The following is a 21,929-nucleotide window of genomic DNA, read 5'->3' as shown; positions in this document are numbered from 1 at the left end:
CTGAAATATTTGTTAAAAGCGAGATTTACTTAAAAGTGGCTTTGTTAATTCTAAGTTCTAATGAAGTTTCTTATTTGAGTGTCTGCATTCCTTAGTAAGCTCCTCTGAAACATTGCTTTCCTTAGCCCAGTGCCCTCACGCTAACCCCCTTTCCTTATCAACATGCTGACCATGTCACAACAGTACCATCCAGTGGTACAGAAAGGTCAATTAACAGGCAAAAATTGATGTACCAAAGAGTTCAATAGTAGAGATGCTAATACATATTACACTAGTAATGTTTTATATACTGCTTAAAAATGAACATGAACAGTCAAAACAGCAAGAAACTACTTCTTATGAGGTTACCCGTTTCGGGCCATTTTCGACCATCTTCAGACCTATCACCATGATGGTAGGCAGTGGTGGTGAATGGAGCAGACATTACAATTCCATGAATGCTGACTGCAAAAAAGGGATCTCCTCCAAGAGAATATGTTCTCAAAAATTACTTTTTCTGATCGACATTTGATCTGAGTAGGTACAACTGCTTATGAATTTGGCCTTTGTCAAAATCATCCCCCCACAGAATACAGCAGCAGCAACCCTGCTGATAAATAAAATAACTTCAGTCTAGACAAATAAAGATTTAATAGTAGCATTTAATTTCAACTATACATTTCTTTTACATGTTTTGGATGAATAAAGAATACTGTCACAATGTGCAAAGAAACATCACTGTTATTCAAACAATGGCGCAGAAAATATGCTGTTTATAGCACTGCAAGAACGCAGCAGACAGCTATGGAAAAAAAATGTTAAAATAATATTAAGTAGTAATGTGGTACTGAAAAATCCATGAAGTTCTTAAGGAGTGACAAAATTTTAAGAAAATCATATTACAGCAAAAAGCTTATTAAAACTGAGGATTGTCCACTGAGTGCAATTTTCTTGCCTAAATACTAACATGAAAAATATATGCCATTAATATTCAGGTACATTGCAGATACCAGGACATGAAAAATGAATCTTAGTCACATTTGAAGCTAACACACATTCAGGAAAGCACAGGTAATTTGTTAAAAAAGCATTTTCTTCTCTCCAAAAGGAACACTAAGTAAGACAATAAATTCAGAAACTTTCACAAAATGCATGTTAACATTCAAACAAATACTGTCTTACATGCTTTTCAGCACTCCTTTTCAAAACTCTAAAATAGTTACAAATGAGGTTCTTTGTGTTTAAAACCAATGTATAACAACAAATACATTTACAAAACTTGAATATATAAGTACTTCTACAGACAATCTCAAGATCAGACTGCATTTCCTTGATAAATAAATAAATAAATAACAGCTGTAGGTATATTTGTGTGAGCACCATAAATTTTCTTGGAAAATGCTTGTACTATCACATTACAGAGGACATTTAAGTAAGTACTGCTTTCAAATGCTGGTTCTGAGCTGCACTGATATAACCATCAAGGTCATTCATCATCTGTTTAAAAGATACCTAAAAAAATATCTGATGTAAAATCAAAATCGGACTCCAATGTAATACTGTACGTAGGTACACTCTTCTATAGTACCCTATACAAAGGCTAAGCGTGCAGGCATTCTGCATAACACACAGAATTGTGTAGATTCAAGTAGCTCACTTCAGTATGAACGAATTGCAGGTGGAACAGTAGCACATTCTCGTTCATCCAGTGTCTTGTCAATCACTGGCCTATACTTGATCTCAACCTGGAACAAAAAATTTGACATGTTATACATGCTACTACTAAATCTGTCAACACCACCATATTTGTCATCAATTCACTTTTCCTAAAGAAATCAAATTGAAATAGACTGGCTATGAACAGATGGGACAAGAGATGAAACTGACTATTTTATCAAACAGTAAATTGACAGGGTTTGACTCTCAAAGCACATCAGTACTTCAAACAATGGAAAATCCTAATTAGAACAGGTTGTGGTATCACAGTACTCAGAGACAAGTTGCCATGTTTGCTTGCATGGCACAGCAAGTGTGTGTGTGTGTGTGTGTGTGTGTGTGTGTGTGTGTGTGTGTGTGTGTGTGTGGGGGGGGGGGGGGGTGCCCAACAGTGATTGGAACTCAATGCTTCCTCTGTGTTGTGAATAACATTAGTATTTCAAGCAGTCATAGCTTCAGAGTAAAAACAGATACAGAGCTGGAAGAAACCACTAACAAAAAACTGAAAATGCGGATTATGAACATTTGTTTAATCATGGGGAGACATACAAAACTAAGCACGAAGAAGACAAAAGAAAAAATGTCAAGTGAAACAAGGCAGCTACTACATGGAATGTGAAAGATTTAGCAAAAACAACACCAACCTAACAGAGTGCACAGAATTAAACATAAAACAATTCTGAAATATTTTTGAGGATGTGAGAAAATGTAATAAAAATTGTTAAGAGAAACAACTGAAAGTAATGATTATGAAGAAATATGTTAGGAAGAGAACATATTACTTTGTTAAGATGTCAATGTAAGTAATGCACAGCCATTTGAAAGTTTCTTTAAAGTACTCTTAGAAATGAATCATAATCACACAGACATTGGAAAAGATCTGGGTTAGGTACATAACGCCATTCGAACATGAAAAAGGGAAAAGTGCCTGCAGATAATGCTGTAGCAACTGAAATAGTTAATGCCTTATTTGCTAGAGAACAATGCACAATTCAGAAGTCATGAACTAATTTATAGGATGGAGGTGTATGACTTACAACTTCAATTTTATACATAGCTTGATGATGATAAGGATGCAGCTGTAATTGAACCATGTAGCAGAACATTTTGGTCCAACCACATTTATGTTTATCAGTTGTAAGAGTCGAGGGACATGAAAGGGAAGCAGTGGTTGGGAAGGGAGTAAGACAGGGTTGTAGCCTCTCCCCGATGTTATTCAATCTGTATATTGAGCAAGCAGTAAAGGAAACAAAAGAAAAATTTGGAGTAGGTATTAAAATCCATGGAGAAGAAATAAAAACTTTGAGGTTCGCCGATGACATTGTAATTCTGTCAGAGACAGCAAAGGACTTGGAAGAGCAGTTGAACGGAATGGATGGTGTCTTGAAGGGAGGATATAAGATGAACATCAACAAAGGCAAAACGAGGATAATGGAATGTAGTCGAATTAAGTCGGGTGATGTTGAGGGTATTAGATTAGGAAATGAGACACTTAAAGTAGTAAAGGAGTTTTGCTATTTGGGGAGTAAAATAACTGATGATGGTCGAAGTAGAGAGGATAGAAAATGTAGACTGGCAATGGCAAGGAAAGCGTTTCTGAAGAAGAGAAATTTGTTAACATCGAGTATAGATTTAAGTGTGAGGAAGTCATTTCTGAAAGTATTTGTATGGAGTGTAGCCATGTATGGAAGTGAAACATGGACAGTAAATAGTTTGGACAAGAAGCGAATAGAAGCTTTCGAAATGTGGTGCTACAGAAGAATGACGAAGATTAGATGGGTAGATCACATAACTAATGAGGAGGTACTGAATAGGATTGGGGAGAAGAGAAGTTTGTGGCACAACTTAACCAGAAGAAGGGATCGGTTGGTAGGACATGTTCTGAGGCATCAAGGGATCACCAATTTAGTATTGGAGGGCAGCGTGGAGGGTAAAAATCGTAGGGGGAGACCAAGAGATGAATACACTAAGCAGATTCAGAAGGATGTAGGTTGCAGTAGATACTGGGAGATGAAGAAGCTTGCACAGGATAGAATAGCATGGAGAGCTGCATCAAACCAGTCTCAGGACTGAAGACCACAACAACAACAACAACAACAACAACCTCAAAATCAGGTTACATTAAAAATGATGCACTACAGAAGAGCAGGTTTTCATCTTCAGACATACATTATGGCAAGTGATACTCGGGATGAATACAAGTGACAAATACGTCCATAATTAATTTTAAAAAAAAAAAAAAAAAAAAAAAAAAAAAAAAAAAAAAAAAAAAAAAAAAAAAAAAAAAGAAGATTTTGTTTGTTTTCCTTGGCAGCGAGTGCTCTTGTGACATCAAGTCGAGTAATACTATTTAGCAAGGGCACACATGTCTACCAATTACTGCATATTGCCACAATGAGGATGGTGGCTAGTAACAGGTCTGTCAAGGGAAATTAATGGAGACAATGAAGCTGAAAAAAAAAACTTTGTAAATTTACAAACCAATTTATAGCTTTATTTGACGAGTTAGCTTGATAGTTTGCATCTTCTAACGTAAGCTTACTCTTTCACAATAAGTCAGTTTTAATGTGCTCATATTGTAAGGTGATTAGCATGATTATTATTATTATTAATGTGACTGAGCCCAAATATTCCCTTTCATCGAGTTAAATTTTTGCTTAGAAATTTTAGATTTAGAGCACACTTCGGTGTGAGTTTCAAATAAATCAGCACAGACAGTTCTTCAGAAAGTGGGCATAGATTCAAACCAGGAGCACCAACTTGAGGGATGGGGAGTGGGCGATATACTTCCCCCCCCCCCCCCCCCCCCCCAATTTTTAGTAGTAGAGCATCCCCCCCCCCCTCTCAATGTTCGAACATGTATTTCTCACAACAGCCCCCCCCCCCCCCCCCCCCAATTATTAGTAAACCTGATAAACTTGTATGTACAATATTGCACAAGAGCATACAATGATTAGGTATGAGGAAAGGTGCAAGAACAATTCCAATTTGATGAACTATTGAGAGTTCATCTCTTATACAGCTCTAACCCTTCTGCACCTGAAGAGCTATCTTGACAGGGTTTCTCCTGGATCTGTATTAATCACACAATTTTGCTTGGTTCCTGTAAGGAGGCATGCTTGGAGCAGGAGCTTATGATTTGCTCATAATGTACTATTTGCTTAGACAAGCCCACCTCCTCCTCCTCCTCCTCCTCCTCCTCCCAGGACAGCCTGCTTACATCTTATAAAAGTAACAAACATGTAATAGATCACATAAGTGACAGAAAAGTTGGTAAGTTGCTAGAAGGACCACAGATACCAGTAAAGCCTCTTCACTCATTTTTGCAAATAATATTCATAATCACCAGGCACAACACCACACACAAATGAACACCACTCACACAATCATAACCTATTGTTATGGTGCGCAATTCCCTTTACTTAGCTAATACTAGCAGTGACCATAAACATTCTGTGGCAGCCCAAAGTTGGCCTACTTTCATAAGTGAAAGAGCAGCCAAATAAAAGTGTGCGATTAGTGTCTGTCAACTTCTTATGGTATGAAGCGTGTGCACTAATATGACACACAGTGGATAGTGTCAGTGGTCAGTTTTACTGTGACTGTGACTAGGTTGAATTATTAATCAGCCTTCTGTCCCTTATAGGTCAGCTTAAAATGGACAAGTTTATAATTAGAAAAGTGCTAATGCCCCAAATGTCAGTGATGGTGAACCTACAGTTAGTGTCAGTTCTGCTGTGTGTGAAAAAGACAAAGGGGGCGAAAGTGTGGTGGTAACAGAAAACACTGTTCCACAGGTGGAAGTGAGGGGAACATCAAACATCACAGTTATCAGCCCTCTTGGAGCCAGCAATTTGCATGGACTGTTTACAATAAGATAAAAGATGTTATTTACAACACTGGCAAACAATATTTGAAGATCATCATTTTCAGTTCTCACAAAATGGAAACTGGTTTTTTGAACTGGAAGAAAGAGGTAGAAAAGCTGAAAGTGCATTAAACAACACGCTGCCACAGAGAAGCTGTACTGAAATTCAAATCCTTAAAAATCAAATGTCAATGTATTTCGCCAGATTTCAAAAGAAAAACCGACAAATAAAACAAAACCTAGCTTGTGTACTTTTTCTCTGTTACTGAGTGTTGCAATACGAGGGCAAATTGATAAAACAGTAACTAAACAATTTATTACGGCTTTGATGTGAAGTTAACCAGCAACTTTCAATGTGGCTACAGCACAGAACTTATAAATGGACATCCCACGATTTTAAGTCATAAACTTCTTAGAAAATTATTGAATGATATCAGACGAGCAGAGTATTTTGCAATCATGCCAGACAAAACAACAGACGTGGACATCAAAAAGCAATTTAATGTCTGTATATAATTTTTTGATGCTGTGTTAAGAGTTAGAAGAATATTTTTTAGGGCTATACTCTACACAAAGTACCACAACTAAGGCTCTGATATTATTAGCAATATTTTAAGGCAATCTGATTTGCTGTTCTATGAGGTGGGCCATAAGGTACATGACAATGTCTTCAGTTTTGTCTGACTATACAGAGCTTCAAAATATTCTTTTCTAAATATTTAAAAAAAAATAAAATAAAATAACAATTCTGACACAGGGGTCAAAGCAAATGGCTTTTTAATTAATAAGCACACTTTTTATTTCTTTTTCCTGTTATCTGTTTTGGTAAAACTGTTTGGTCATACTGATAGGGTAAAAATATGAATAGCACTACAGAGGAAGTGCCTGAATGTCGAGAAGGCCCACGACTTGATGTCCACCCTTGTAACATCACTTAAATTTATCAGAAACAATTCTGAATCCTTCTGCCCATTATTCCTCTTCAGTCACAGACCTACTTTATTCCAACAAGATATCTGACATCATTACACTTCTGCACTGAAAGACTGATAGTTTCTGTTCTTTTGGACATGGCTTGTGCTCACATTGTGTACGGAAGTGTGGATGTACTTACACCACCAATATGTATTTGGATCAGATTGCTAGGAACTATGTTCCAGAATGTAATGACTTAACACTGCAGAGAGGGATTTTGGTGTCCCACAACACTTGAAAGTGATGTATATCAAAATTGCAATTGCAATAAGTATTTTCAACAGGTATATGTAGAATGACTACACTCAATAATTATATAAAGGCTGTGGACCAAGCCTTCATAAAAAATTTAGTATATCTGCCATCACACTTGTTTAAATAATGCATGTATCCACAAAAATGTGAGTACTTAACTCAGCGAATGAAGGAACTCAATTCTTCATCCGAAATTTCTACAAGAGCTGTCCAGAAGTAATCACTTTAAAACAATAAAGGCATGATGTGCTTTTCAGTGAACTGTTGAATGTCCAATCCTCTGTAGAAAAATTATTTAAAAATGAGTCCATGGGCAAAAGCACACAATAAAGATTATAATTAATTGAAGACAGAAAATGGTTGTGAACAAATTAAACCATGATTTGTCACTAAAATCACAGCTGCATGGATCACGAAATGAAAGAATCACTGGAACAGGCCTAAATCAGAGATAAAACATGATGAAGGAAGCAGATTAGGATCATATCAACTACGAGGTTGTCAAGTGAAACAACATGAACACTTTGAGGATTGGGAAGCTAGGGTGCGTCTCTCAACTGTCCGATACTGTGCTTTTGCACAGTTTTTTGGAATTTTGTGTGGGGGCAGGTTCTACTGCCTAAAATTAAATCAGTTTATTGAACTTTAAAGGGAGATCTTTTGTCTATGACAAAGAACCTAGACAGTTTTTTAGGCCGAAATGAAAATTGTTGCTTTATCTACACTGGAAAAAAAAACTTTTCATCTTTTGTTTCCACATGGACATAGGATTAGAAATTGTTGGTACTAAAATGTAAATTGTACAAAAAAGTAGTTTCTTACTGAAAATTATTTAGTTGTCTTAGCATGAAGTTTTTGGGGAATATGGGAAACGAAGTCTCACATTATATTTTTAACCATAGTACCCGATATGTTTTCCTTCCACTTTCCCAGATCTAGCCTAGTTTCGTTCCGCACAAACTTTGTATTGCATCTAAGACCATTTGGATATTATCGGCTTCCTCTAAAAGAGATAGTAGTAAATTAGTGGTTTCTGTAGTTCATGTTGTATGCATTCTTGTGCGGTTTGTCATCAAAAGAAATATGTTCCTAGCATCTTTCCATTTCACAATAAGCAAATAGCCTCATTTGCAAAATGAAAGTTGTTTTTAGCAAAATGTATGTGAATGCTGAAAAACAAGTAACACACAATGTTGTCTGTATTTGTTTTCTGGCAAAATGAAAAACAAGTGCTGCCCCCTCTTTTTTTGTGGCAGTTCCAGCATTATAATAGCACCTTTACACAGACGACATACGTAAGACAAACACTGTAATACATTCACAAAGCAGCGAAATGGCTGACTCAGGTCTACATTGCCAATTTTTGGACGTAGCTGGAATCAATAGGATGACTTAGGAGCTATGCTGCTCATCTTCAAAGTGTTAATAATCACTGTCAAGTTTACAATGATACACTGGTCATCTGATGTTTAAAATATGCACGAGTTCCTTGGTATAACTTGACAACAGATAGTTTCATATCAGGAGAGACGAAGATCTGACAGGCTTTCCTGTTCACTATTACTGAACTTTTTCCACAAAGTTAACTGAAATGCTTTATAATTAAGAATTCTGAATCTCTTGTGAAATATTCATCCTGATACAAAATCCTCTAAAACATATGTTTTAAAATGTATACTTTGTATCATATTCTAATGCTGCAACATGGATTTTACTAACAATCACAATGATGATTCTGAGTATTATGCCCAAAGTTTTTGTTTTACCACTTCTGCCAGATTTGCATAACTTTTTTTCTGTTTAAATAATTATTCAGGAAAAGCAATTCACTCCAAACTTTTGTTGCTTGCTACAGAATTTCCTGTATATGTATATGTGATGATAATCCCTGGCGAAAAATACATAGCATAAGTGTGTGTGTGTGTGTGTGGGGGGGGGGGGGGGGGGGGGGGGGGGGGGAAGGGAACTTTTACGTCTTGTGGAGCCCTTAGACAACTGGTAACCTCATGCAAGATGTAGACATTAACATGGACCATCTTGACATTAATAATTTAACTATGCTATTAAACATCACAAACACAGTACACAAACAATCTGATTTTCAAGTGAGGTCACAAGTAAACAGATGGCATGTAAATTCAACAGATGAGTGGAAACATATTAAACATCCTTGACCCTGTCATCTAAGATGAATACGCTTTTAATATACAGCATGTGACTGACAGCTCATCACAAGTGGAACATTATCAACATTTTGACACTATCTCTTGGTCTCACAATTCAAAAATGGTTCAAATGGCTCCGAGCACTATGGGACTTAACATCTGTGGTCATCAGTCCCTAGAACTTAAAACTACTTAAACCTAACTAACCTAAGGACATCACACACATCCATGCCCGAGGCAGGATTCGAACCTGCGACCGTAGCAGTCACGCGGTTCCAGACTGATGTGCCTAGAACCGCACGGCCACACCGGCCGGCTGGCCTCACAATTAAAATTAGTTTTCAGTCTCATGTAGCAATGAAACACTGACAAATCAGAGTGAAGGAAAGTATTAAGTGGTAAATTCATGGGAAAAAAAACACCACATGGAATGTGAAAAATAATTATTCCACTGATTCCACATAGAACATGTTGCAGAGATCTTTTGAAGCACTTACAATTCTCATATTAACACACCAGTATACTAGGTGGCAAATATTGAAAGTCAATTTCAGATGCATGTGTGATATACGAGACCATTGTACCAAAGGTAAAAAATTTCAGTTGGTTTCTTGATCCCTGCATATGAAAAAACTGTTGTTCTTTCTGCTGAACTTTTTAAAATTACTTTTCTCACCAATATGAAAGAAGAATGCTGTAATATCATGTCACACATTATACTATTCAATGCCACTGATGTGAAGTTGCACAGACAGGAATCTGCTATCGTCATCTCTACGCTGAAACATTTTCAAATTGGTTTGCATTTCTCTGTCCTACACTCACACTCTTTTCTTATGTGCAATACTTCTCAATAAATGCAAGTAGTGTGACAACAGATGTTTGTTATAAAACAAAAACTGGAAACTTACAAGATATGAACTGTTTTATACTAAAATAAGTAGCTGTTAACATGTTAAGCCAAACAGATGATTTATAGAACCTAACCTTTCCACTGTGTTCATCAATTGTTGTCAATGTATGCTTCCTCCAGTGCTGTTCCATTGGCTTCGGTGTCTGGCCCTCTAGAGGCTTGGAATAATCATATTCATCCACACGTACCTGTGAAGAGAGCATGTAAGTTTTATGATACATGCAAACTATATCCTTATTGTGCGCAAATTAATGCTGGGAGACAGGTATGGATTATTAGCATTACAACTACATGAATCACATGTAAAATTATTAAACTCAATCAATCACATCACTTAACCGATTTAACTTTGGATGAGACTAACCTTAAAATCTTCCCTAGCGTGGGCTCCCCTTGATTCCTTACGGTTTTCTGCACCCACAATTGTCTGCACAGCGTTGATCATGAGGTTTTGCAGTTCCAATGTCTCCACCAGGTCTGTGTTCCATATCAAGCTTCTATCAAGCAACTAGATTGGTAGAAAGGAACCTTACAATGTATTATTTTTTTATTTAAAGTGTTAAAGCATCAGTAATGAAATCTGTAGTCATATACAAGTCTTAGTCAAAGTGGGCTACCAAAGTTGGAAATGGGAAGTTCCCTCGAAATTGATACTGATAACTCTGCAGTAAGTTAATTTAAAAACTTACATAGCCTTTTAGAATGTTATGCTGACAATACTCAATACTCTTTTTTATGACGTTTTCTATACTTAGTATGTTTTTCATATAACAGTACAGGAAGCAGTTTTTGCACCAGGCATGACCAAAACAGGAAAACATATTTATCACTGTTTCAATGTAAGAGCAGAATTATATGTACATGCAAGAATCCATTCTTTTACTCTACCTTTCAAATTTTTGTAATTTAGAATGTTGGTATATTTAACACCGCGTATGTCTGACGTGGCATATCAGGAAACAATACACAACTCGTCTTTATCATTTTTAATGTTATATATAAGAGTGTCTTTGCTTACACTCCAGTGAAGTGTAGAAAAAAAGCAAAACCAAATGGATATACAGATTTTAATCAATAACCAAACATGATTATATTTCTAAATCAAATAGCCAGTGATATGAATTTGAGGCACATAATAATTGGTATGAAGCAATAAAGAGAGAAAATACTTCTAGTTTTTATGATGGGTGCACTCATTTACACACACACACACACACACACACACACACACACTGCTGGACAATTTTCCCAGTCACTGCAATGTGAATTTCCTTAAATAGAAAAACTTGATACAAAAGCCATTCTTACAAATCAGAAAGCCCTACCATATTGTATTTCCTTATAAAACCAAATCTTCAACAGTCAGTCTGGTTACCAATTTTACAACATTTTTGAAAAGTCACACTTGACTGACTTTTCAGCAAGACTTTTCTTGCACTCTACCACTTTATGACTTGCTCTGGTCAATAATCAACTTATTGAAAAGAAAATGGCACACATTAAGGAAAAAGTTATAGACTAATTGAAAAGTTTTTGTGTACTGAGCAACGAAGACAACTATTGGGTGGAAAAAAATTACAGTAGAGTTAAAGTGGCCTGGAGAGCTATTGGTAGACTAGGTAAGGTTTTCACAACTAAACCTGTGATGTGTCTGAAAAAGATAAGCTTACAATTAGTGTATATTACTAGTTTTCACTTACGGCACCAACACACGGATTTTTAATGTAAAATTCATTAGAAAAAAATTCACACTGCTCAGTAAATAACAGAGAGAAACATGATGAGAATAACTAGAAGGGACAGCAAAGCAAACAAATTGATCGGGGTAACAGACAACACTGAAGGACAGACATGTGACTAATGAAAATTGAATAGGGACCTGCTGGGATATGGTAAATAAATCAATATTCTTTGCTGGCCTCCAAGTAATAAGTAAATACCTAACACAAGAAAGACAGGATACATTAGAAAAAAATTTAGGAGCAGCACTGATTGGTATGGCTGAATGCTGTAATGTGAGAAGCAGCCTGGAGGAGAGAATCAGTAGTGAATATATCAAATGGTTGATGATAATGCATAAGCATACTGACAAGCAGACTGTCAGTGTTCTACTTAGATGTTTTTGTTGTGGTCTTCAGTCGAAAAAACTGGTTTGATGCAGCTCTCCAAGCTAGTCACTCCTGTGCAAGCCTCTTTAACCTCTGAGTAACCACTGCAACATAGATCTATTTGAACCTGCTTACTGTATTCACACCTGGGCTTTTCTCTACAACTTTGCTGCCCCCCCCCCCCCCCCCCCCCTCAAAAAATCACCAGACTGAATATTCCTTGATACCTCCAATCAACCAATCCCTTCTTTTAGTTGATTTGTGCCATGAATTTCTTTTTTCCCTAATCCAAGTCAATACCTCCTCATTAGTTATTCAATCCACCCATCTGATCTTTGGCATTCTTCTGCAGCACCACATCTGTTTAACTGAAAATTCTGGGAAGGACACATAAAAACCAGAGTCCTAAACAGCCAGGTGAAAGGTTTTTTGAGCTAACAATTTAAGCATACAAGTGGAACTGGTCCATAAAAGGTACCCAGGTGTTTTTTTTAATTGTTTCTAGGCTTGATGCAAACAATACTGTATCTTTGCAGCTTATTTCTGCCAAGCACAGTAAACCACCAATTCTTTAAAGTTTAAATGTCTGATCATAAAAGTTTTTGTACAATCAAATTTGCAAAACTAAAACTTTTAATGATAATATCAACTGACTAGGCCAAAAACATTTACATTCTTATCACAAATGTTATGTAGAATCAAATACATCAGTTCTTAATTGCAAAAACCACAAAATTTAATTTTGTCAATTACAGCATCATCTCCCATTTAAAAAATAAATAAATAAATAAATAAATAAATAAAGGTGGCTTCAGATAGCACTAGGTATTTTCTGGTGTAGGATATGAATCTGCAAAGGAGATATATATATGTGTGTGTGTGTGTGTGTGTGTGTGTGTGTGTGTGCGTGGGGGGGGGGGGGGGGGCGGTTCCATTCCAAAATATGGTGGGTAAATGCACCACTGAAATTGCATCTCGATGATAGTACGGTCTTGCAAATACGTGAGGTAACATTGCCGGCCACATGAAATGCAGCTACGTGTTTAGAAACATTGCTGCTGCCAGCAATATGTTTCTGGGCCGGAAACATATTGCTGGCAACAGTAATGTTTCCAGAAGTGTTTACATGGGCTGCACTGGTCCCAAAAATAGATGAAAGTGAGTGTGGCTTTGCTGCTTTTGCATCTCACAAGTGAAAAAGTTAGCAAGAAAATGAGAAACCAGGTTTTGCAGAAATGTTCTCTCTTATGCAAGTGAACTGCTTCTGAAACTTTGATTTGTGAACTAATGCTAGATGTTTATCTTTTCCAGAGTGTCCCTACCGTGTCAAATAACGATTTGGACTGTATTTTAAAATTATCTAGCCTCAGATTGGTAAGAACAATACTAACAGAAAAGACTGCATACCAGTTTCAACCAGAATGGTGATTGCTCCTCAGTTTTTGGATGTTGGTGTTTCATACAGAACTTCGATGCAAATATGATGGTAGATGAGAAAATGTCCTTTTCAGAGTGAGATCTCTGATTTTTTACATTCCATGGCTTTGCTTATAGATGTACCACCATTATGAAGTTCATGGTTCTCTTGTTTGTCCACTCTCATATTCCCACAGCCTGAGTGCCTCTATGTATGAGTGTCAACTTTCAAACTGAAGCAAACTATTGTTTCACCACTCACATGTGACGTGACACCACAGACCTTCAGTGAGAGAAAGAGGATGCAAGGAGGTGAGTGAAAGGGAAGCAGAAGCAAACATGGCCAGCCATATGAAATATTCTCTCATTCCTGATGGACAACACCAATTATCTGTAACCACATACTCCATCAGCAACACTGTCAGGCCATTGAGAAATATCGTCGTTTATTGAAGCCATATTGCATTGATATTGATGGCAATACTATCACAGCCACACATTGCTGTAAAATGGTCTATGTAAATGCACCTCTACGTAAAAGCCAATGTGTAGATGATACGGATATCAGAGTGAGGCAAATTTTGAAAAAGGGAAATGTTTGTCATTTGTTAGTAATATAATGATTTCTGAATCACAAATGGCAACTATTACATTGCTTTTGGTGTGAAATTTTTTAGACAGTCAAAAGGAATAATTTGCTCCATGAACATCATTGCCTCTTGGTCACAAGGTGCACAATAATGCAGAAAAAAATCTCCTTGTTTAAGTGTTGTTGAAGCACTTTCAAGTCAGTGTCATCATGACAGCAAACATTGATTTAATACATATAATGACAGCTACACATGTCAGCAAACACTAATTTCTTGCAAATAAAGGCAGGCAAATTTGCGTCTGTTGACTTTTTTAACACATTCAAACATAAGTTATATAACTTGGTTCAAGAAATTATAAGACTGAATAATAACAAAAATAGTAGGAGAGAGAGAGGGAGATGGTTGACCATGGGACAGAATTTTAATTAATACATTCCACTGAGGCCAATTAAGAAGAAACTGCAACTGCAACATTAATCTTGCGCCATTTCATTCTTGTTTCGTCTGCAGCCCTTATAATGTTAGCATATGACCCATAAATATAGTCAATAACAGATGAATGCGTGACTGCGTGTAAAAGAAACCAGTTTAACAACTCCCTTATCACAAACAGATTCTGAAAACACAAAATATTAAGCTACTCTAGGATTGACACAAACCTTAAGATCATCCATCTGCTTATACAACTCTGCCATCTTCTGGCAGCCTTCTTGTAATGTCTCAGCAGTACGGAAGACAGCAGCATGTGTCTGCATAGTCTTCTGCATCTGTAACCTGAGGGTTGCTGTCCTAGTTCCACCATCCATGTGGCGCAAACGATCAAGATTTGCAACAGATGCCTCACCAGCATCCTGAAAGAGAGCATTTCAGTTAGTTATTATGAAATACTATGCACACCCTCATATGTAGTACATACAATAAGAAAATCAGTTAAGCTGAACTTAAGTCTATTTAGCCCCAGCACTTGATTGAAAATTTACTTCAGCTGAAATTCTCCAATATGAAAAGCTAATGAACAGTTGTACTCATCAAATATGAAACTCCTCAACTGTCTGTCAGAAGCAGTTTAAATGAATGAACTTTAATCTTTTGCAATAGTAAAATTTTTCTTCCCCTAGTGGACAGGAGGTGTCAGGTTAGAGTGTGTTTCAAGACACTGATTGTGGTCACAAAGTGCTAAAACAAATACATCAACACTTGCTAGAAGTCATCGAATTTTGTTTTAGCACCAAGTCATCAATATAAATGCTCTGATACAAGCTGCAAAGAAAGCTACATCCACAGAATGTAGAGAGCCAACTATGGAAAACCCAATGTAGGCAACCATCAAAAGTGGCTCTGGACTAAGTCGACAGAGTAAATGTACAAATTTCTGGGTACATTCTTCCCACAGTGACAATGATGATGATATTTACATTCCGATTTCCATAAATAATTCTGGATAACTGTTATAGTCACAGACAACAAATTTCTGGGATGAGGGTATACCAGAATTGATAGATGTAGCAACACTGAAAGTAATCATAAGAAGAAGAGTGACGAAAAGTACATGCTACTAACTTTAAATTACGAGACAGAATTGCTACTTAACATTCGTAAGACTTAGTATTGCCAATAGGCACACATAAAAGCAGAAGAGGTAACTAATACTTTCCCTTCGGAGAGGGGAAGTAGGTACATTGTGTATGGTTAAAAAGGAATGACAGGTCACTCACCCCAGGTTGAGAGAGGCCCACCTGTGGTGAGGACGAGGGCACACAAAGATCAAAGGACAGCTACTGCAGTCATGACATGAGGAGTTCTCCCTCAAGTCCTTCTAAATTATTGTTACTTAGCCCTCATATACACCAGCATAGCTTACAGAGTAGAATTGCAACATACTACTGAAAATGTGACAATATTTCTGCTTCCAGACTTTTACAAATGAATTTCTTCACATACATCTTAAGTACTACAGCTATTTGATTCAACCTCCAGTCTTGTCCGAATTTCATTCAGCGTGTGTCGTTATTTGTGTGCTCAAGGTAATGGTAAGTATAAAAGTGTGCAAAATACTATTAAGGCCAGCTATTGTGTGTTGTTGTCTCTCAAATGTTGCTGTAATGTCAGAGTGTTCTGTCTGTCTTTGTGTCAGTATAAACAGCACACTGAAAGTTTCTGGAAGGGTCTCCACTGTTGCGCTTCACAAGGTCACTGTCAGTTGCAAGTATTAATCGGGAACATTTCCGAACAATTACAACTTCAAAGAGGGTCAAATGTGGATGAGTGCTCTGAGTAAATGATTTTACAGCACATTCAGGATATTTTTGTGATTAAACTGTCAATCATATCTTATATCCAATACAACAATATTTACTTCAGTCAATTTTACTGTCAAAGGACACCACACCTAGTGAAAAAAGGCTCAGCATTTTGAATTGCGTCAACATATGCTTCAAATGTTTAATTTCAGCACTGATATGCCATGCCATATCATAAATGGAAATTAAATGTGGATGGAGAAAATTGATTCCAAGATAACGCTGCTGTTTAGCATCTGTATCTTACCCAACAGTGCTAGTTCAATAAAAGTGAAAGCACACAGTACATGGGAATTAATTCTGTGTACTTTCTTTGGTATATGCTGACATTGAAGACAATGAATTTTTACAATTTTTCTGTAATGGATCGTTATGACTGTGTTTTACAATTTTTCTGTAATGGATCGCTATGACTGTGTTTTACAATTTTTCTGTAATGGATCGTTATGACTGTGTTTTACATTAATGGCTAAGCAGTTACAGTGATCTGTCACTGTGTTGTCAAATGTACTTTATTGCTCTCACTTGTAAAAGACATGAAAACAATGTTTGGTATGTATTATCTCCATATTATGGTAGCCACACTTACGAAAAAGAATAATAAAATTCAAGTATTGAGACTTGTGTTTAAATCCCCACCATCTTGCCCTCAGAATTTCAGTGGTTTCCATAAAGTCATTTCATCAAAATATCAGAATGATTCCTGAATGATGATTGTGACCAATTACATCTTCCTTCATATCTAACTGAGATGAGAACAATTCAAGAAACGTTTTTGCATATGGCTGTACCACCACCAGTGATTTTACGTAAGTAGTAAAGCAATTACAGACAGATTTGCTGAATTACATCTTCTCTTTCACACAGAAAGTAAACATATCAATGTTCTTTCTTATATCTATCACACCAAGGAATTGCACCCAGGGAAAGCTCATTCTCTTCCTGTATACAAAATGAACCATCATCAGGCGTTACTTTGAGTTATCAGAGGTGGATATGTTTGCTACAATGCATCACTGAGCAATGTTAGCACAGAGGTAATTCTTGACCTTTCCGCCAAGTGGTTTGAGGTGCTTGAAGGATATACTTAGAGGAGATTTGGAGGTAATAGCTATTTTCTGGTATCCCTCTCGTTGACTATCAGTGCATTCAGCATCTGTTATAAACGGCAGTTACAACCGGTCAGTATGTGATAGTTATGTTACAGGCCTTGCCAATGATGTCACTATGACGTGGCTAGCACAGCAGTGCCCCTCTCACCGACGGAGGCTTGGGATGCATTTCGCCTCATGTTTGTCCTGAGATATCTCTAAGGTTTCTTCATAATCTGTGCTACATGTCCAATATATCCTTTAATCAAGTGAGACGTCAGCACGGCAACCTGTCAGCTCTCAACCTGCCAAAAGTTATTGCCACCAACATGATGATGAAGATTCACTCTAACAGTGGTAGAGCTCTACGTCCCTGCCACTACCAGACACCAGACATCTGTGCGCAATGTCCTAAACCACATCAATATTTCTATAAGTCATTGCCACTCTTTTCACTGACCATGCACTGAACAGGTGTTGCTCCCTTTACACAGACCATTCTGACCTACACCACCACAGTGTATTTTGCCACCATTTTCCTCATACAGGGACATCACATCTTGTGCACCCTGTTTATGCTGCCCATGAACTTAAGTTACTTTCTTGGTTCGAAGGTGTGAGTGGGTTTCAATGGGCCTCTTTAGATCCAGAGTATTGTTTAGATAATTGTAATTTTATGTTTGTTCAATGATAATTACAGTTTAAAATCACCATGACAAGATATTGTTACAATATTGTAAAATGAATTTCCATGAACTCGTAGCCTGTTATACAAGTATTTAATAGTGAAGGGCTAACTGATTTCCATGACACTCAGTTCAAGATTAAATGGATTAAATCGTCACATTATTATGGCACAGCAGGTCTCCTCACTGATGCCATCACTATCTTTTTATGTTTCATTAATTCTTTTGTTTATACATTTTCTAATCATCATTCTGTAAACCATGTACTGACTCGTTACTCGTTCACATGCTGTGAACTGCATGGTTCTCCAAAACTTGATACATAAACACGCAAAATAAATAATTTCTGTAAATGAAGATATAATAACAGCATCAGGAGCGTAATGAGCTCTTCAAACAGTGGGAGCTTAACACCATATGTCTTGCAGGCTCCCCCGGATTTTAAGTCAGCAAGATGAATGGGCAATGTAATGTAAAAGATTCAACCAAAATGTCCAGAAGTGTTAAGTAACTGACATCCACTTAATCATTATCACAAGTATGTTAGCAATTGCAAAAAATGTTTTCTTGAAGACAGTAAATCATTAGACTAAAGGACAAAGGTTTCTCAGTGTTTGGAGCAATGGGTCTATGCTGATGTTTCAAACCATATGAGGAAAGATTTCTACAGGCACTGAGTAGCTGATTTGCAAGTCAACCAGAGTGTGGTATATTGTACACAGATACCATGATTAGAAGAATTAATACACAAATATAGATCGATGACTTACAGGCAGTAACACAAGAAGCCACTTACAACACATGGTCAAATGACTAGTTCAAATTAAAAACCCCTATCAATATAACCTAATGCTGTATTTGCCTCAGAAGATTTTAAAATTAAGGAAAGAATTCTGCAGAAATTGCTTTAACTCAAACAAAAGATGACTGGTAATTTCTATATTAAAAGCATGTATCCCACAAAGAACAGTAATCACATAAATGTGCGAAGATCAATGGTAGTCAATATATCAGGGCATGCATTCTATCCAGAAACCACATGATGTACACATGTTTATCACATTATATGTCCAAAGCTACAGAATTAAGGTTCAAGTAAGTAGCAAAGCGGCAGTAACCCACATCTATTTAAAGACTTACACCACAGTATACCACTTGTGTCTAAGGCCACAATGCACATCCCCGATGTCTTATGGCATACTTGACCTCCACTTTAAAGGAATGTCCAGTATATAACTGGAACAAATATTACAGAATGTATTCAAAATAATAGCATTCGAAGTTTTTAGATTGTCTATGTGCAATGGAAGAAGTGTGCTACCAGTAACTATTCTACACAACAAAATTTGGACATTCTACATCAAAATTATTCTGAATTGTTTGTTTACCATATTGTGTACACTGTACATAACATCAAGGGCCAATAGGCTATTTTGATGGGCATGTTAGATAAATCAAATGGACACTCCCACATTTACGCAGATTTCCAAAAGTATGATCAATGCACAGTATAAAATGGATACAAACCCCATACCTTTAACTGAGGAATTAGTTCCAAACTTATCAGGAGGACAACATTATTTGAAAAGAAGAATTGTCAGAGGTATACTGTTTTTTTTTTTTTTTTTTTTTTTTTTTTTTTTTTTAGGGCGCAAAACTTCTATGGTCATTAGCGCCCAGCCCGTGACTTAGGAAACAGTAAAAAACCGAAATTTAAAACCAGCAGCAATGGGAACAAAGTCATAAAATTGGAGAAACTAAAAGCAGAAGGAATGCTTAAAAATCCACTACAGAAAGGGGTTGGTTGTCCCAAAAAAAGCTTCAAATGACTGACGTCATTTCACTGTCACTAATAAACTGGAGAACGCGGTCGGCTGAGCGCGTGTCATCTGCTAAATTCGACGATAGATCAGGCGATAGCTGTAGACGGGAGCGTAACGGATTAAAATAGGGGCATTCAATTAAAAGGTGTCTTACCGTCCACAGCTGAGAGCAGTGGGGACAGAGTGGGGGAGGATCGCCGCTTAAAAGATGTCGATGGCTAAAAAGACAGTGCCCTATCCGGAGTCTAGCTAAAATTACCTCCTCCCGACGACGCGTTCGGGAGGAAGAGTCCAAGCGCAAGGAAGGGCTTTCACTTCCTGCAATTTATTATGGGGAAGTGTTGACCAATGCGCATACCATAATTGAGCAACTTTGCGACATAAACCGTTCCGTAGATCGGTGAAGGGAAGCGACTGAATAGCTGGCCGAGGAAGAGAGACTGCAGCCTTCACCGCTATATCGGCCGCCTCATTCCCACAGATACCAGCGTGTCCCGGGAGCCAGAGGAACGCCACCGAGACGCCCCCCAGGTGGAGCAAGCGCAGACAGTCCTGAATCCGGTGGACCAGAGGGTGCACAGGGTAAAGAGCTTGGAGACTGAGGAGAGAGCTGAGAGAATCTGACCAGATTACGTACTGTATCCGCTGATGGCAGCGGATGTAGTGGACAGCCTGGAGAACAGCGTAAAGCTCCGCAGTATAAACCGAACACTGGTCGGGAAGCCGAAAGTGATTTGGGGTGTAGCCAACAATATAGGCACTACCTACACCTAACGATGTTTTCGAGCCATCAGTGTAAATAAATGTGGCGTCCGTCAATTGTGCACATAGAGCAGCAAATGCCCGACGATAAACAAGTGTAGGGGTACCATCCTTGGGAAATTGACAAAGGTCACGGAGCAAGTAGATCCGGGGACGGAGCCAAGGCGGTGCTGTACCCCAAGTTGTCAAGAAGGTTTTAGGAAAGCGGAAGGAAAGAGAATGGAGCAGTTGACGGAAGCGGACTCCCGGGGGTAGTAGGGAGGAGGAGCGGCCTGCATACCCTACATCAAAGGAGGCGTCGAAAAAAAGGTCATGGGCTGGATTAGCAGGCATGGAAGACAGATGGCTAGCATAACGACTCAGAAGGACTGCTCGCCGATTGGACAGCGGAGGTTCAGCAGTCTCAGCATAAAGGCTTTCCACACAGAGGTATACTAATGGGTGCCTTGGAAGAGGAAGGAGTGAAAGTGGTACTTAGTTATTAAGACGTCTTTCAGTTTGTATCAGTGTCTCTAACATCTAGCTCTGAAAATATTTTAAATCTATCTCAAACTGATTACAAGACATATTCAACCATGCATGAACTAACTGCATTACGCTAGTCATGAGGTCTTCGAAACAACCACACAAACTTCTTGCCATTTGATCTGAAGCTTTATGAGCAAACCTCTTATAACAGATGTTTACCACCCTATAACTCATTGTAGATTTATAAGTACATAATTACATTAGATGGGTAGATCACATAACTAATGAGGAGGTATTGAATAGAATTGGGGAAAAGAGAAATTTGTGGCACAACTTGTCCAGAAGAAGGGATTGGTTGGTAGGACATATCCTGAGGCATCAAGTGATCACCAGTTTAGTATTGGAGGACAGCGTGGAGGGTAAAAATCATAGAGGGAGACCAAGAGATGAATACACTAAACAGATTCAGAAGGATGTAGGTTGCAGTAGGTATTGGGAGATGAAGAAGCTTGCACAGGATAAAGTAGCATGGAGAGCTAGATCGAACCAGTCTCTGGACTGAAGACCACAACAACAACAACAACAACAACATCAACAAGAACAACAACAACAACTACATAATAAATTGAGCAGTATTATTGATTACTATTCCCAAGGAGTACATACTGGCATCTATTTCAGAGTTATGTTGGCTTGATCATTTTTTCATTCACTCAAAGGATTAACCATTGCAGCCTGGCCCAAGGCATGTCACAACAAATGGAACAGCAGCTTCAGAGAGGAGCACTAGTACTTAGCAGCTATCATTATC

General features: G+C 37.7%; 1 protein-coding gene across 1 annotated transcript in view; it reads right to left on the bottom strand.

Moving 5' to 3' along the window:
* Window positions 1-611: 611 nt before the first annotated feature.
* Window positions 612-21,929, bottom strand: part of LOC124593704 (succinate dehydrogenase [ubiquinone] flavoprotein subunit, mitochondrial) — a 100,923-nt gene continuing 79,605 nt past the window's right edge. Inside the window, exons 10-13 of the mRNA XM_047132011.1 lie at window positions 14,648-14,839; window positions 10,236-10,379; window positions 9,946-10,059; window positions 612-1,724 (exon numbers count right to left, since the gene is read on the bottom strand). Coding sequence (XP_046987967.1) covers window positions 1,638-1,724; window positions 9,946-10,059; window positions 10,236-10,379; window positions 14,648-14,839 — 537 coding nt within the window. The 3' untranslated portion in view covers window positions 612-1,637. The remainder of the gene's footprint in view (window positions 1,725-9,945; window positions 10,060-10,235; window positions 10,380-14,647; window positions 14,840-21,929) is intronic.

This window comes from Schistocerca americana, chromosome 2 (assembly GCF_021461395.2).
Source record: "Schistocerca americana isolate TAMUIC-IGC-003095 chromosome 2, iqSchAmer2.1, whole genome shotgun sequence".
NCBI classification, from domain to species: Eukaryota; Metazoa; Arthropoda; class Insecta; order Orthoptera; family Acrididae; genus Schistocerca; species Schistocerca americana.
The sequence above is the reverse complement of the archived record's forward strand: the minus strand, read 5'-3'. Positions and strand labels throughout refer to the sequence as shown.